Here is a 13722-nt window from a genome sequence, read left to right as displayed (position 1 = left end):
TCCTCTTTAACTGTGTTGCCTTCTGCTCTATTCCTTATTGCTGTATCTATAGCGTTAGAGAACTTCAAAGGTATCTCGTCATTCCTTAGAACTTCCGTATCCCACTTCTTAGCGCATAGAATCTTCCTGACTAATGTCTTGAACTTCAACCTACTCTTCATCACTACTATATTGTGATCTGAGTCTATATCTGCTCCTGGGTACGCCTTACAATCCAGTATCAGATTTCGGAATCTCTGTCTGACCATGATGTAATCTAATTGAAATCTTCCCGTATCTCCCGGCCTTTTCCAAGTATACCTCCTCCTCTTGTGATTCTTGAACAGGGTGTTCGCTATTACTAGCTGAAACTTGTTACAGAACTAAATTAGTCTTTCTCCTCTTTCACTCCTTGTCCCAAGCCCATATTCTCCTGTAAACTTTTCTTCTACTCCTTCTCCTACAACTGCATTCCAGTCGCCCATGACTATTAGATTTTCGTCCCCCTTTACATACTGCATTACCCTTTCAATATCCTCATACACTTTTTCTATCTGTTCATCTTCAGCTTGCGGCGTCGGCATGTATACCTGAACTATCGTTGTCGATTCTGATTAGAACAACCCGGTCACTGAACTGTTCACAGTAACACACCCTCTGCCCTACCTCACTATTCATAATTAATCCTACACCTGTTATACCATTTTCTGCTGCTGTTAATATTACCCGATACTCATCTGACCAGAAATCCTTGTCTTCCTTCCACTTCACTTCACTGACAGCTACTATATCTAGATTGAGCCTTTGCATTTCCCTTTTCAGATTTTCTAGTTTCCCTATCACGTTCAAGCTTCTGACATTCCACGCCCCGTCTCGTAGAACATTATCCTTTCGTTGATTATTCAATCTTTTTCTCATGGTAACCTCCCACTTGGCAGTCCCCTCCCGGAGAGCCGAATGAGGGACTATTCCGGAATCTTTTGCCAATGATCATCATGACACTTCTTCAACTACAGACCACATGTCCTGTGGATATACGTTACGTGTCTTTAATGCAGTGGTTTCCATTGCCTTCTGCATCCTCATGTCGTTAATCATTGCTGATTCTTCCGCCTTTAGGGGCAATTTCCCACCCCTAGGACAAGAGAGTGCCCTAAGCCTCTATCCGCTCCACCGCCCTCTTTGACAAGGCCGTTGGCAGAATGTGACCGACTTCTTATGCCGGAAGTCTTCGGCCGCCAATGCTGATTATTTATCAAAATTTATTCAGTGGCGGGGATCGAACCCGGGACCGAAGACGTTTTGATTATGAATCAAAGACGCTACCCCTTTTTTTATTATCAGATTGACTTGGTATATTTCACGAGAATTCAGACAACCATAGTCAAATCATCATTTAATATTAGCTGCAAAAAGAAAATCAACAAATTAGTTGAAACACAAATAAAACATTACTTCTGAAGGGGAAGAACAACCCGTTATCCCACCCGTATGTATATATATACATGCAAAAGAGAAAAAAAATTACGAAAAAATACAACAAGGGAGAGGACTCAAGCTCAGGGAAGAAACAGGAATCACAGGGGAACTTAACCAACACCTTGACGGTTAAACACAAGAAAAAGCATATTCGCAAAAAGCGTTCGGTATTGTGGTAACCGCTGCCATTTCCAATGCGCAGTTGACAAATAATGGTGAAAAACGCGGGGATCTGGGTCATTACCGCCTTCAATGACGTAGTGGACATAGTAACCCAAGAGCCAGACAATCGTGTCCGTTTTCGTCTGAGGAAAATAAGAGATGTCCGGATGTAAGAAGATGTCGTCTGGGAATGCGGTTTCAGGCCCTCTAGTAAGAAAAGCTAATTGACGGCGGACCCAGAGCCAATGATCCCGTCCGCAAGCAACTAGCCTGTGAAGTAAGGTGTCAGTTTGATGACATTCCTCACACTGATCAGTCGGACGAAGGCCAATACGAATAAGACGATCACCAGTGGGTATCAGACGGTAAATGACCTTATACCACGTTGAAACAATCTCCATCGGCAAAATGGGAAGACTAAGATGAGACCAGACCGTTTTCCATGACGTTGACGGGGAAGCAAGTTCAACAGAAGAAGGGAAACATGCTGTACCCCAACGGATTTGTAGCATGTTGGTAGTAATATGCGTCATAGAAAGTATATCAGCACCCAGAATACCGACAAGTACAAAGTATTCACGAATGTGCCGCAATTTAGGATTAATCCGTCCAACATCAACAGGAGGGGTCAGACTGGCCGGCCGGAGGCGAGAAAGTAAACGAGAGGTGACCGAATGCGGAGCCCGCGTACAGGTTAAAACATTGCGGCGGGCAAATAAGATGGACGTCTTCACTTTGATATCTGAAAGACCCAATCCTCCAAGCTTCCGAGGCCTGGCCACAACTTCATACCGGACACGGAAGACATGGCGGCGCCACAGAAATCGACTAGACAGCTGTTTCAGCCTGCGGGCCATCATCGCGGGAAGCGGGAAGACCTGCGCAACGTAGTATATTTTTCTGAAGACATAGGTCTCTAAAACCCGTGCCTTGTGAAGGAGGCTAAGGGAACGGCGGTCATGTTCAAGGATCGCCCCGTGATCACGACTCGTAACCTCACGCCAATTTAGTGCCGCCATTTTGATCGGATTACGATCCACTATGATCCCCAAGGTCTTATGGCGATCGACAACCGTCGCCCAAGGAATGACGACATGATCAAAGCCTCTCAACGGCAGGAACGTGCATTTGCGATCATTAATGCGAGCACCAGCAAGACCACAAAATGAATCCAAGGTATCCTTAAGCCGCGGTATGTCCTCGGCATGTCGTACTAAAACCATGACGTCATCGACGTATGCACGGACTGCAAAAATTTCCCCCAATATATTCCAGCCACGTAATTGCATGGTGAGATGGTGAAGTAAGGTCTCTAAGGATAGAACAAAAAGTGACATGGATAAGGGGCTTCCCTGGGGTAACCCCCGTCTGATCGATATCCGGGGGGTAGGGTGACCGTTCACAATCACCGAGACACTGATACCGGTAAAAAGATTAGTTAAGACTTGTCGAGCATCATTATTAAAGCCGACAGCGGTGAGCACTCTCGATAAAAAATCATGGCTGACGCGATCGAACGCTTTTTGGAAATCAAGAAAAAGCAAAGCCCCTGGGATATTAGCGGCAGCCGCCACCGAGATTACATCGCGACATTCGAGAACGGAAGTCAGTATCGTGCGTCCAGGCACACAGCTTTGATGGGCGGCAATAATGGTATCGAGCAGCTTAGAGAGACGGATATTAATTGCTCGAGCGACAAGTTTATAATCAAAGTCAAGGAGAGTAATAGGACGGAGGGAATCAATTGCCGGTCGACCTGTGGATTTCGGGAGGAGGACCATTCTGCCTTCCTGAAAAGGAGCAGGAAGTGAGACTCCCCGCATCACTTCATTTACCATTGACGTTAAGGTGTCACCAATGAGCGGCCAAAATTGAACATAGAACTCCTTAGGAATACCATCTAATCCAGGCGACTTGCGGGACTGCGATCCTGCAACAACATCATATATGTCATCCTTCTGAAAGGGACGCAGAAAGGCGTCGTTTAATTGAGGAGTGACGACGCGAGGCAGCAAGGAGGTAAAGTCGTCAAGAGAGGTTTCCGCCGGGACATGAGTATCGTACAGATCAGTAAAATAGGTGTAAACGAAGTCAGAAATGTCACGGTGAGAGGTGAACACGCGGCCGTCAGCGGTTGTGAGGGAGGCAAGGCACCCACGTTTCCGGCGCGACCGTAAACGGACTAGATGGTAGAGTGACGTCAGTTCCTCTTGTAGAAGGGAACGTGGTTGAGACCTCGTCCGCAGACCCTCCATTTGAATGCGTTTGAGCTGCAGCAATTTGGCTTTGATGCGCTGTATATCAGTAACCCGTAGGGGAGTATGCGTAGCACTATCGTACAGTTGACGTAAGACAGAATAGTAAAATTCTTGCGTTCGTCGATCTTCTGCCACCTTCGCAGCCCCAAAACGCATGAGAGCCCTACGGATGTGTGGTTTTGCATACAGTGTCCACCATGCCACGATAGACGGGTACCGGTCCATAGTACGAGAACAACGAGTCCAAATGTCCTCCAGGACGATACCAAGGGAGGTATCTTGCAAATACGCGATATTGAGCATCCAAGGAGGACGAAACAATTTTACCGGTTGTCGCTCGTAATTAAACGTAACGGCTACAGCGCAATGATCAGTAAAACAGGCTGGTATCACATCAACAGCCAGAAGTTGCTCACACAAGGAATCGGAAAGGTAAAAGCGATCGAAGCGACTGCTAGACGTGGGAGTAAAGTAGGTATGTCGCACAAGTGTAGGATAGCGAGAAACCCACACGTCACGCAGGTGCAAGGAGCGCACAAGGTCGTCGAGTTCTTTACTGAAATTAAAATTAGGAGACTAATCTACCGGCCGTAGAACACAATTGAAGTCCCCACCTAAGCCGGCCGCGGTGGTCTCGCGGTTCTAGGCGCGCAGTCCGGAACCGTGCGACTGCTACGGTCGCAGGTTCGAATCCTGCCTCGGGCATGGATGTGTGTGATGTCCTTAGGTTAGTTAGGTTTAAGTAGTTCTAAGTTCTAGGGGACTAATGACCACAGCAGTTGAGTCCCATAGTGCTCAGAGCCATTTGAACCATTTTCCCCACCTAAAATTATCTTTGTCGGGGATTTACGAAGCAGGTAAATGACTTCTTCTTTATAGAAACAAGAACGTGCGGTAGTACAACCCGAACCAGAAGGGGCATAAAGAAGGAGTAAACTGAGATCATAAAACGTGCACCCGATCCCCCTTCCACTGTCGAGTACTTCGAAATTCATCAACGGAATGCCTTCTCTATAAAACAAGGCAGTGCCCGTAGAAAGTTCGGAAGCGACATTAAAAAACGTCGAGAACCCAGGAATGGAAAACTGGTCGAATAGGACTTCCTGTAAAAAAAACACATCTGCCCCAGACTGATAGATAAACTGTCGCAAAGCGGCGAGCCGAAGCTCAGAACATATTCTGTTAATATTCAAAGTAAGAAATGTATATGCTTGCATGGAACTTCAACCTAGAAAGAAGAACAAAGATCGGTAGAGAGCCGTCAGCTGACGGAGCAACATACAAGTAATCATACCAGAAACAAGCGCTGAACCACAGAGAGAAAAACTACGAAACAGAACCCTCATCTTCCCACTGCTTTTTCTTCGGCCGTGACGCGGCTCTCTGTGGCTGTTTACGGATTCGACTGCGGCTCCGCGGTGCCGACGCTGCAGCGTTCGGCTGCGTGGGAGCATCATGTAGACATTCCGTGTCAGATTGCGGGAGAGAGGCCTCTACATCCCACTCGTCCGCAGACATGGGTTCACGGTGGGACAGTTGGTGAATAACAACGGGATCCACTGGCTCTGGAGAATCAATCAGTTGTTTGATGGGAGGAGGCTGTGACCCAGAAGGGGCGACAGAAATTCCAGAAGGGGGATGCGAAACAGAGTCAATAGGAGAAGTGTCAGAGAGAACCGGAGAAGACACGTGGCAACCAGAAGCAGGTTCCGTCACGGGCGTCTCCGAAGAGGCTGCCGCGGCAGCAGGAACAACGTCAGATAAGGTGTCAGGGAGCTTCTGCAAAGGCGTGATAGCACCTGTGGCGTCCTCATCCACGATTTCCGACTGAGAAAGAGAGTCCTTTACCGGAGGCCCATCGGAAGGGCGAGCCAATAAGGAAGATTCATCAGCCGCATCATCCTGTGTTCGCCGACGCTTGTTGTGAGAAATCAGCGCGGGCAGATCGGAATTAAGGGCAGCAACATCCCTACTCAAGGACAACGGGGGAAAATCACGGCCGTTGTCGGGCAACGGATCACTGCGTCCCTCAGTAACAGTGAGCGATTCAGTCCGAGATCCTTGCGGGAGAAGATCAGCTAAAGTCAATTTTTTACGCTGTTCGTATGTAGGTTTTAATACCACCACACGCCGCGGACAATTAGTACGGAAATGACCAGTTTCATTACAATAATAACATGTTCCTTCCTGGCCACTGTACGTGATATGGACCCTATAACCACATACCTGTAGGTGAGAAGGAATAGGTTTTTTGACCACCATTTCCACCGACCGAATACCACTATATACCTGTAAGCGGTGCTGAGCAGACCAGCGTTCCTTTCGAATATGGCGTATGTCCCCATAAGGAAGCAAAACGGACTTCAGAAAACAGTCGTCAACCTCGGGCGGAAGGTTAAATACCCGAACATTCGTATATATCACTTCTGCATTTGCCAAGAGAACCATACTAGTGGAACCATCACGGTGCGTAAAGGGTACCTGAGAACCATGACGAGAAAGTAGCCTATCAACCTGGAGCGGGTCAAGAAACTTAACAAAAAACACATATAATTCGCTGTCGAAATATGCGGTATACACCTGATCAGTAGTGACCTTAACTGTATCGACTAAACAGTCATGTATCTCCAAAGAACCGGGCTGGACGTGACGCGTGGATTTGTCAAAGGTAAAACTGACTGTACCTGTACGCGGAACTTTCGTGGGAACCATGGTGGACATCACGGCGAGAGACGACGCCGCGTCAGGAAGGGCCGCACGAACACCAAACACCAGCCGACAACCAGCGATGCGACGCGCACGGAGACCAACACGGCACTAAACTGACAGGAGGAAAACACGCTGCGCTACGGTAGAGGCGGAACTAAGAGCACAACCTAGTCGCCCGACGCGCGAAGCGAGAATAGACCACGGAGTCTTTAACTTAGAATTACGTAAACCAAACTAACCTAAGGACATCACACACATGCTTGCCCGAGGTGTGATCCGAACCTGCGACCGTAGCGGTCGCGCGGTTACAGACTGAAGCGCCAACAACCATTCTGCCACTCCGGCCGGCCAATTTATCACAGATCGGGTAATAAATCAAAGAGAAGGAAATGCAAATTGGATAATGCTAGACGACAGAAGTCCCACAAAATATTCTCCATTTGAACGAAATCAATCGTAATATCATATGTAGTACGATGAATTTGTTGGGTCATTTATAATGTGCTTTGCTGATTATGTGAAAGTGTGCATTCCATCGTATTTCCTGTATCCAACTAAGCAGTATATAAACAAACACCGTCCTAACAGCCCTTGGAGGCCCGACGGCATCGACCGGCCGGCGACTCATCCTAAGCCCTTAGACGTCACCAGATGTAGTGCTCAGCATACCACTCTCTTGGCCATTATCAGCTTTCGTGACCGATGTAGCTACTTCTGAATCGAGTAGTTCTTCAATTGGATTCACAGGAGTTGAGTCTACTCTGCTTCCACTCGGCAGACCCAGATGGGTGCCCATACAAGTGCTAGCCAAGCCCAACAGTGCTTAACTTCGGTGATCAGATGGAAACTGGTGTTACCACTACGGAAAGGCCGTTGGCAATATGTCACCTCGAAATGTATATTAAATTAATTGTAGCTTAGTGTGGCATCTATATCTTGGTCAGTGGAGTGATAAATTGTCAGGATTTGGATATTCTGGTACGTCTCCAGGCTTTCGTGGACAAATAGAGTATTCCTAAAATTAATATGAGTTACATATCGTGTCGTGCTCTTAAACCACCGTTTCGGCCACTACTGCTTGTGGCTCTCATCAGTGTATGTAATGATAGACACTGCCGAACTTAAAGTGAAGCTATACATTGAAACGTCAATCCCTTTACAAAGATGATGCAGTCAAAACGCCAGAAAAATTGTTTGGAAGTTATACCATAATTAGTTTTATTTGTCAAGTACCTGCGTATTCCACAGACGTAATTCATATTGCACATGAGAACGTTTGATACTGTGGAGGGAAATGGCACCCGCGAAGACCAGCAGTAGGAGCTCTCGCTGTTTTACAGCTGGACATTACCTTGCTGAAATGTAAGTCCAGACTGGCTTGCCATGAAGGGCAACAAAAGGGGTGCAGAATATCGTCGATGTACTTCTGTGTTGTAAGGGTGCCGCGAATGACAGTCAAAGAAATGCTGCTATGAAGTGGAATGGCTCTTCAGACCACTACTCTTGACGACGATCAGGTTGGGATCCCACCACAGTCTGGAGTGGCCCAGGCAGGACTCGCTGTTCATCAGGGTTCCGTTCGAGGGTGTACTCACTGTTGAAAACATTTCTAGTCCAGTCAATAAGATTCCAGGTCGAAGACGTGCCTGGAAATGCCCAGGACAGAGGTGGGATACCAACCTGAATATCGAACGCTGTATGGCCAGACAACCAAGAATGGTGGTGTGGAGTGCCATTTCTTTTCGTAGCAGAACCTCTTTCGTTGTCATCAGCGCAACAGACTAGCGGTATTCTATGACGCGTTTTGTTACCCTTCATGGAAAGCCATACTGTATTTACATTCCAGCAAGACAATTTGTTTGAGCACATAACGACTCTTCGTGATTGCCAACCCAACCTCAGCCAGCCAGATCTCCAGGCTAACTGAGAAATATTGGAGCATTACGGTCAGTGACCTAAAACCATATCGATATTTTGACGACCTAACGCGCGAAGTGCTAATAATATAGCATGTCATCTTCCAGGAGGACGTCCAACAACTCGCTCAATGAATACCAAACCGAATAACTGCTAGCATAATGGGCAGAGGTGGACCTGCGCGTTATAGAATTGCTCAGTTTGTGAAGTTTTTAATAATCCATCTTCTCCGAAGCTGTTATCATTTACTTGTCTGTACATGTACATCACATATACAGATCCCCTTCCCATTCACGTATTTCCTTCATGGTGCATCTTTTCTCTTTTTTTGACTTAGTGTATATTTGCAACTCATTGCATAGGTAAATCTATGTCCTTCCATCTCTCTATATGGCGATTAGAAATTATGAAAAACCCTTCTTCCGTTACAGGCATCTTTGTTACATTTTGTGGTTTCATATTGTTACCGACCTCTTTCATTCTTATTTGGTGTCAGTCTCGTAAAGGTAGCTTTCTTACCTCTCATTTTTCCAACATATTTGCTGTCCGCAGATAAATTTCCCTGGCAATATGTCATCGGGGTACTTGAGACCAAGCAACGCACACTGTAAGTGCTGACGAGTACATTTGCTCGAGGAAGTCTTTAGTAGGGCAAGAGGAAATGGACTACTAGCTGGTTGATGTCTAGATTGTCCAAAAGTGCCTTGTTGCGCCTGGAAACTATTTTCTATGCTAACATCAATGTGATATAATAACTTTTCGTGATGCCTGGTAAGAGTAGTTATATTTTACGTCAGATTATTTACATTACCTCGATTTTGAGGAAGAATGAAATCTATCTGCTTAGACTTGTGGACATTGTTCTATATGATAAAATGATCGGTAACATCCTTGACCAGTAGTTCGTACAACATAGATGACGCGTATTACACTGCAAGAACGCTTTCTGTAAACTTGAGTTCCTTAGCACAGGCATTCGTACCGAATCCATCATGTAAGTATTACAGTTCCGAGAGCAGAAAAAGGTATTCTCCTTCGAAGACAGACAGATACCTCATTTTTTCATCCCGGAATCTGTCGTTGATTGATGAAGTTCTCTTTGAGGACCAAGTGAAGGACAAAACACATTAAGATCTAGTCAGTGTGAGAGCCAGACTGTCAATGTGTCATGTGGCGTCACCCATATGATTACATAGATTTCCGTATACAACACATATTTTTGCTTTGGTAAATTATTTTTCTAATCAGAACAGGGAAAACCGAGTAAGTGCGAGTAAGACTGTTCTGTACAGAATATAATTACGTGTATATAATAATTTACTGCCGCTAGATGGCCTGGTGCAAGTCTTTCTACTGGACGACACTCCATGGACTAGCTTGTTCTCAGTTCACCTCCCTCATTCATCCAGGGAGAGGGTAAGTACAGTTTAAACATTGGGCTGCCATCGGGACGTATGTGTCCCATGATAGGTGTCCAGAGAAAACATTTGAATTTGTTGTATAATATTGCTAAGTATCACTATCCCACTGGTATAGGGATGTCTACTGTTAGTTAGCAGAATTCTTGTAACTACAAATTGCTGGTGTAGGTTGTGTCGTCGTCATGTTTCATTGTTAGAACTTGTGTCTGTCTTATCACAACGACTTTGTTCGTACCTACACTTAAGCAACACAGTTACCAGATTCGCAAAGCAGACTGTCTTCGCAACTTCCCCCACACATCGTGTCCACTACTTGCCATCACGAATTTAGTTTTGCCTCATCACAAACGAAGCACATGCCTCGAGATCATTCGCTAAAGGAGTACGACTGGAGCATTATGGACTGGGCCCTCCGACTAGCTCGGGATTTAGACGACCTAACAAGTCAAGTGCACACAGGAGGATGAGTCAAATGAAAACCTTAAATCTGTAATAACAAATCGAAATTTCGCCCCGTTATCCTGTAATCTGGTAAGCGTGCTACAAACAGCGTGCAAAATGGCCTGTAGGTGGCACCATAGTGCAGATACACACATACCGTTGGAGTATCAGTATAAAGATGGCAGCCCCACTGGCGACTTGCACAGGGAAGAGCTGCGTTCTGTTATTCGGTTTTTGCGTAGTGAAGATGTTAAACCTATTTAAATTCATCGATGAATGAAGGTGTAGCACAGTGATGCATGTTTCTCACAGCAGCAATTCTACGAATGGAGTAGGAAGTTCGCAAATGGTGTGACTACAGTGGAAGGTGCTCCTCGTCCAGGTCAGGCACAACGAGTTGTGACTCCACAGAACATTGCAGCAGTTGAAGCCATAGTGAAGGAAAAGCGCAGAGTGACAGCGATGGCATTGTAGCATGTTTACAGATTAGTCATGGGACAGCACAACACAGTGAGCATGATGAGCTCCACTTTCACAAAGTGTCTGCAAGATGGGTGCTAAAGCAGCTGACTCCTGAAATGAGAGAACGACGTATTGATGCTTGTGAAAAACTTCTTCGGCGCTTTGAACGAGAAGGTGATGGCTTCCTAGCAAGAATCGTTTCTGGGGACGAAACCTGGTTTCACTTTCACCAACCGGAAACGAAGAGAGCGAGCAAGGAAAGGCGACATTCTTCATCACCCAAACAAAAGAAGTTTAGAACGGAACCATCAACAGGAAAGGTTGTGCTGACTCTCATTGGGACGACAAAGGCGTCATTTTGGAACATTATATGCCTAGAGGGACCACTGTAACCAGTGCGTCATACACATATTACCTAAATAATCATCTACGGCCTGCAATCAAATCAGAGCGACGTGGATAGCTGTCAGCAGGTGTCCTTTTGCAACATGACAATGCAAGGCCCCACACTGCACGTACAATAGATACAACAATCACAAATTTCCATTTTGAGTGTCTTCCTCATCAACCATACTTACCAGACCTTGCCGGCAATTGATTGCCATATGTTTGGAGCACTCGAAGACGCAATGGGAGGAAAGAGGTTTCATTCTGATGAAGAGGTACGCCACGCGGTGCTCAAAAGGTTCAAATGGCTCTGCGCACTATGGGACTCAGCTTCTGAGGTCATTAGTTCCCTAGAACTTAGAACTAGTTAAACATAATTAAGCTAAGGACATCACACACATCTACGCCCTAGGCAGGATTCGAACCTGCGACCGTAGCGGTCTCCCGGTTCCAGACTGCAGCTCCTGGAACCGCACGGCCACTTCGGCCGGCGCCAGGGGGGTGCATGAGTGGCTGCGCGGAGTACCAAAAGAATGTTTTTTGCTAAGGGAGTTTATGCACTGTGTAAGTGCTGGAGGACTAGCATTGAGTTTGGGGGAGATTATCTTGAAAAGTGATACAGCTTTGTACCATTTCTGCCCAATAAATAATATTCAAAAAATGTAAGGTTTTTATTTGACTCACCCACGTAATTGTCCACAGTAACCACAACGAGGACATCCGTTGACTACACCAATCAGTGGCAAGCCAAACGATTGCTTGCATAAGGGCCAGAGATGGGCCAACGCGTTATTGACTTGCTCAATTTGCGAAGCTCTTTCTCCTGAATATATGATCAAATTTTTCTGATATTATAAAAAAAAAATTGGTCCCTGTATGTACATCATATCTGGTGATTTCTGTCCCATTCGCATGTTTCCTTACTGGTGCATTGTTTTATTCTTCTTTCTGTTTGTCGTGTCCATTTACAGCACCGTTTTGTACTTAGTTATACAGATATTCCTTGACATGCCTATTACCTGCTGGTCTGTTTCCAGGAAGAAGACGACGCTGAGGGCCTGGTGAGCGAGGAGGAGCCAGTGACAGCTGCCACGCCCGCTCCAGCGGCGCTCCTGGCGCTGCTGATCAACCGCCTGGGTCTGGTTGCGTCGACAGCCACCTGTGTCGCCGCCCTCTCCGTCAGACTCATGGCTTAACTCTCACCTGCCTGCCACATACTAACCACTCACATGGATATCTGTGGGCGGCGGCTACCTCCCCAAAATAATTCTGCACTTACGGACATGTCCTTAAATGAAGTGTGCTTCTGTTCCGTCCAATGTGAAGGATCCCTCTTCAGGTCTGACCTGAAACTGTCTTACTTTTGGTGTGCCTTACGTTGCTGAGCTGATCGTTCAAACAATGGGTCGACACTTACGCTCTGTTGTCAATACTGTTCCAAGTTCAGACCAGTCATCAACAAACAGTTACAGCTACCACATGAGAGAACCAGTACATTTTGAATTGTCGAAGAAGGCCAGTGCCTATTGAACTGTGGAAGAAACGGAGGGATGGCAATTTGAAAGTGAATTTGTTTTACTTTAAATGGTGAAGAGGCTCTGTGGGAGAAGGACTGTATGCAAAAAAATAACTTACCTCTCGTCGAGTCCCCGTTCCGTAGAGCAATTCAACTCCCCTAACATGACTGGAACTTTATGTACTCAGTGTATCAGCATCGAAAAACTCGGTCTCCCGTCCACTTTCCGTCACTGTGGACGTTTGCATCGCTTTTGTTGTTTTTCGCCTATCAAAGCATCCTTTAGGTTCGGCTATTTTTATCAGTGACGCACAGGTATTCTTCTGTTGTCATAAAAGTCTGAATATCTTACTGGGAAAACTCTCTTTCACTACCATGAAGAACCGCTTACAGGTTTGTTTCGTTACGGTATCATCGTTGTTTTCCTCTTACAGTTTTGGCGGCAAGCTGGAAGCCATACAGATAATCTTGGGCCTAGAATGCACAAAAAAGTGAAAGTTATGAAGATAGCACAATCTTAATCCATCGATTTGTTACTTTCATTAATTATTAATCACAAGGACTTTAGAGACTGCCAGGCCATCTCACCTAGTCAGAGTGGTGTATTTTACAATAAAATGAAAATAAAAAGAAATTGGAAAAGGTAATTAAGTGAATATAATGTAATTCCATCTTTGTTCCAAAGTGTTTTCCGTGTTCCGCCTATTACATATGCGACTCTGTATAAGAAAAGTTCTTAACCTTCATATTATTTTTAAGGATATGGGAAAAAGTACCACCACAGCTGTGTCTTGATACTGTCTTTATTGTCTCACACGACTGGTTTCTGTGGCAAATTACCGCCATTCTTAGACGCCATCATTGCTAAAAGAGTATTAGATTTCCCTGGTGCATTTATTGTGGAGCCGTTGTTACTAGTACGTGCGGGCATTGTAGACAACACGATATCAACTAGAGATTCCTGGGGAAAGATAGCCCACGTGAACTAGTA

General features: G+C 45.7%; 1 protein-coding gene across 1 annotated transcript in view; it reads left to right on the top strand.

Moving 5' to 3' along the window:
- LOC126267546 (neuronal acetylcholine receptor subunit alpha-3-like) overlaps positions 1-13378 on the top strand; it is a 149455-nt gene extending 136077 nt beyond the window's left edge. The window contains exon 9 of the mRNA XM_049972850.1: positions 12253-13378. Within this exon, the coding sequence (XP_049828807.1) occupies positions 12253-12411 (159 nt within the window). The 3' untranslated portion in view covers positions 12412-13378. The remainder of the gene's footprint in view (positions 1-12252) is intronic.
- Positions 13379-13722: the final 344 nt, after the last annotated feature.

The sequence above is a fragment of the Schistocerca gregaria genome, chromosome 4, assembly GCF_023897955.1.
Source record: "Schistocerca gregaria isolate iqSchGreg1 chromosome 4, iqSchGreg1.2, whole genome shotgun sequence".
Classification (NCBI taxonomy): domain Eukaryota; kingdom Metazoa; phylum Arthropoda; class Insecta; order Orthoptera; family Acrididae; genus Schistocerca; species Schistocerca gregaria.
The sequence above is the reverse complement of the archived record's forward strand: the minus strand, read 5'-3'. Positions and strand labels throughout refer to the sequence as shown.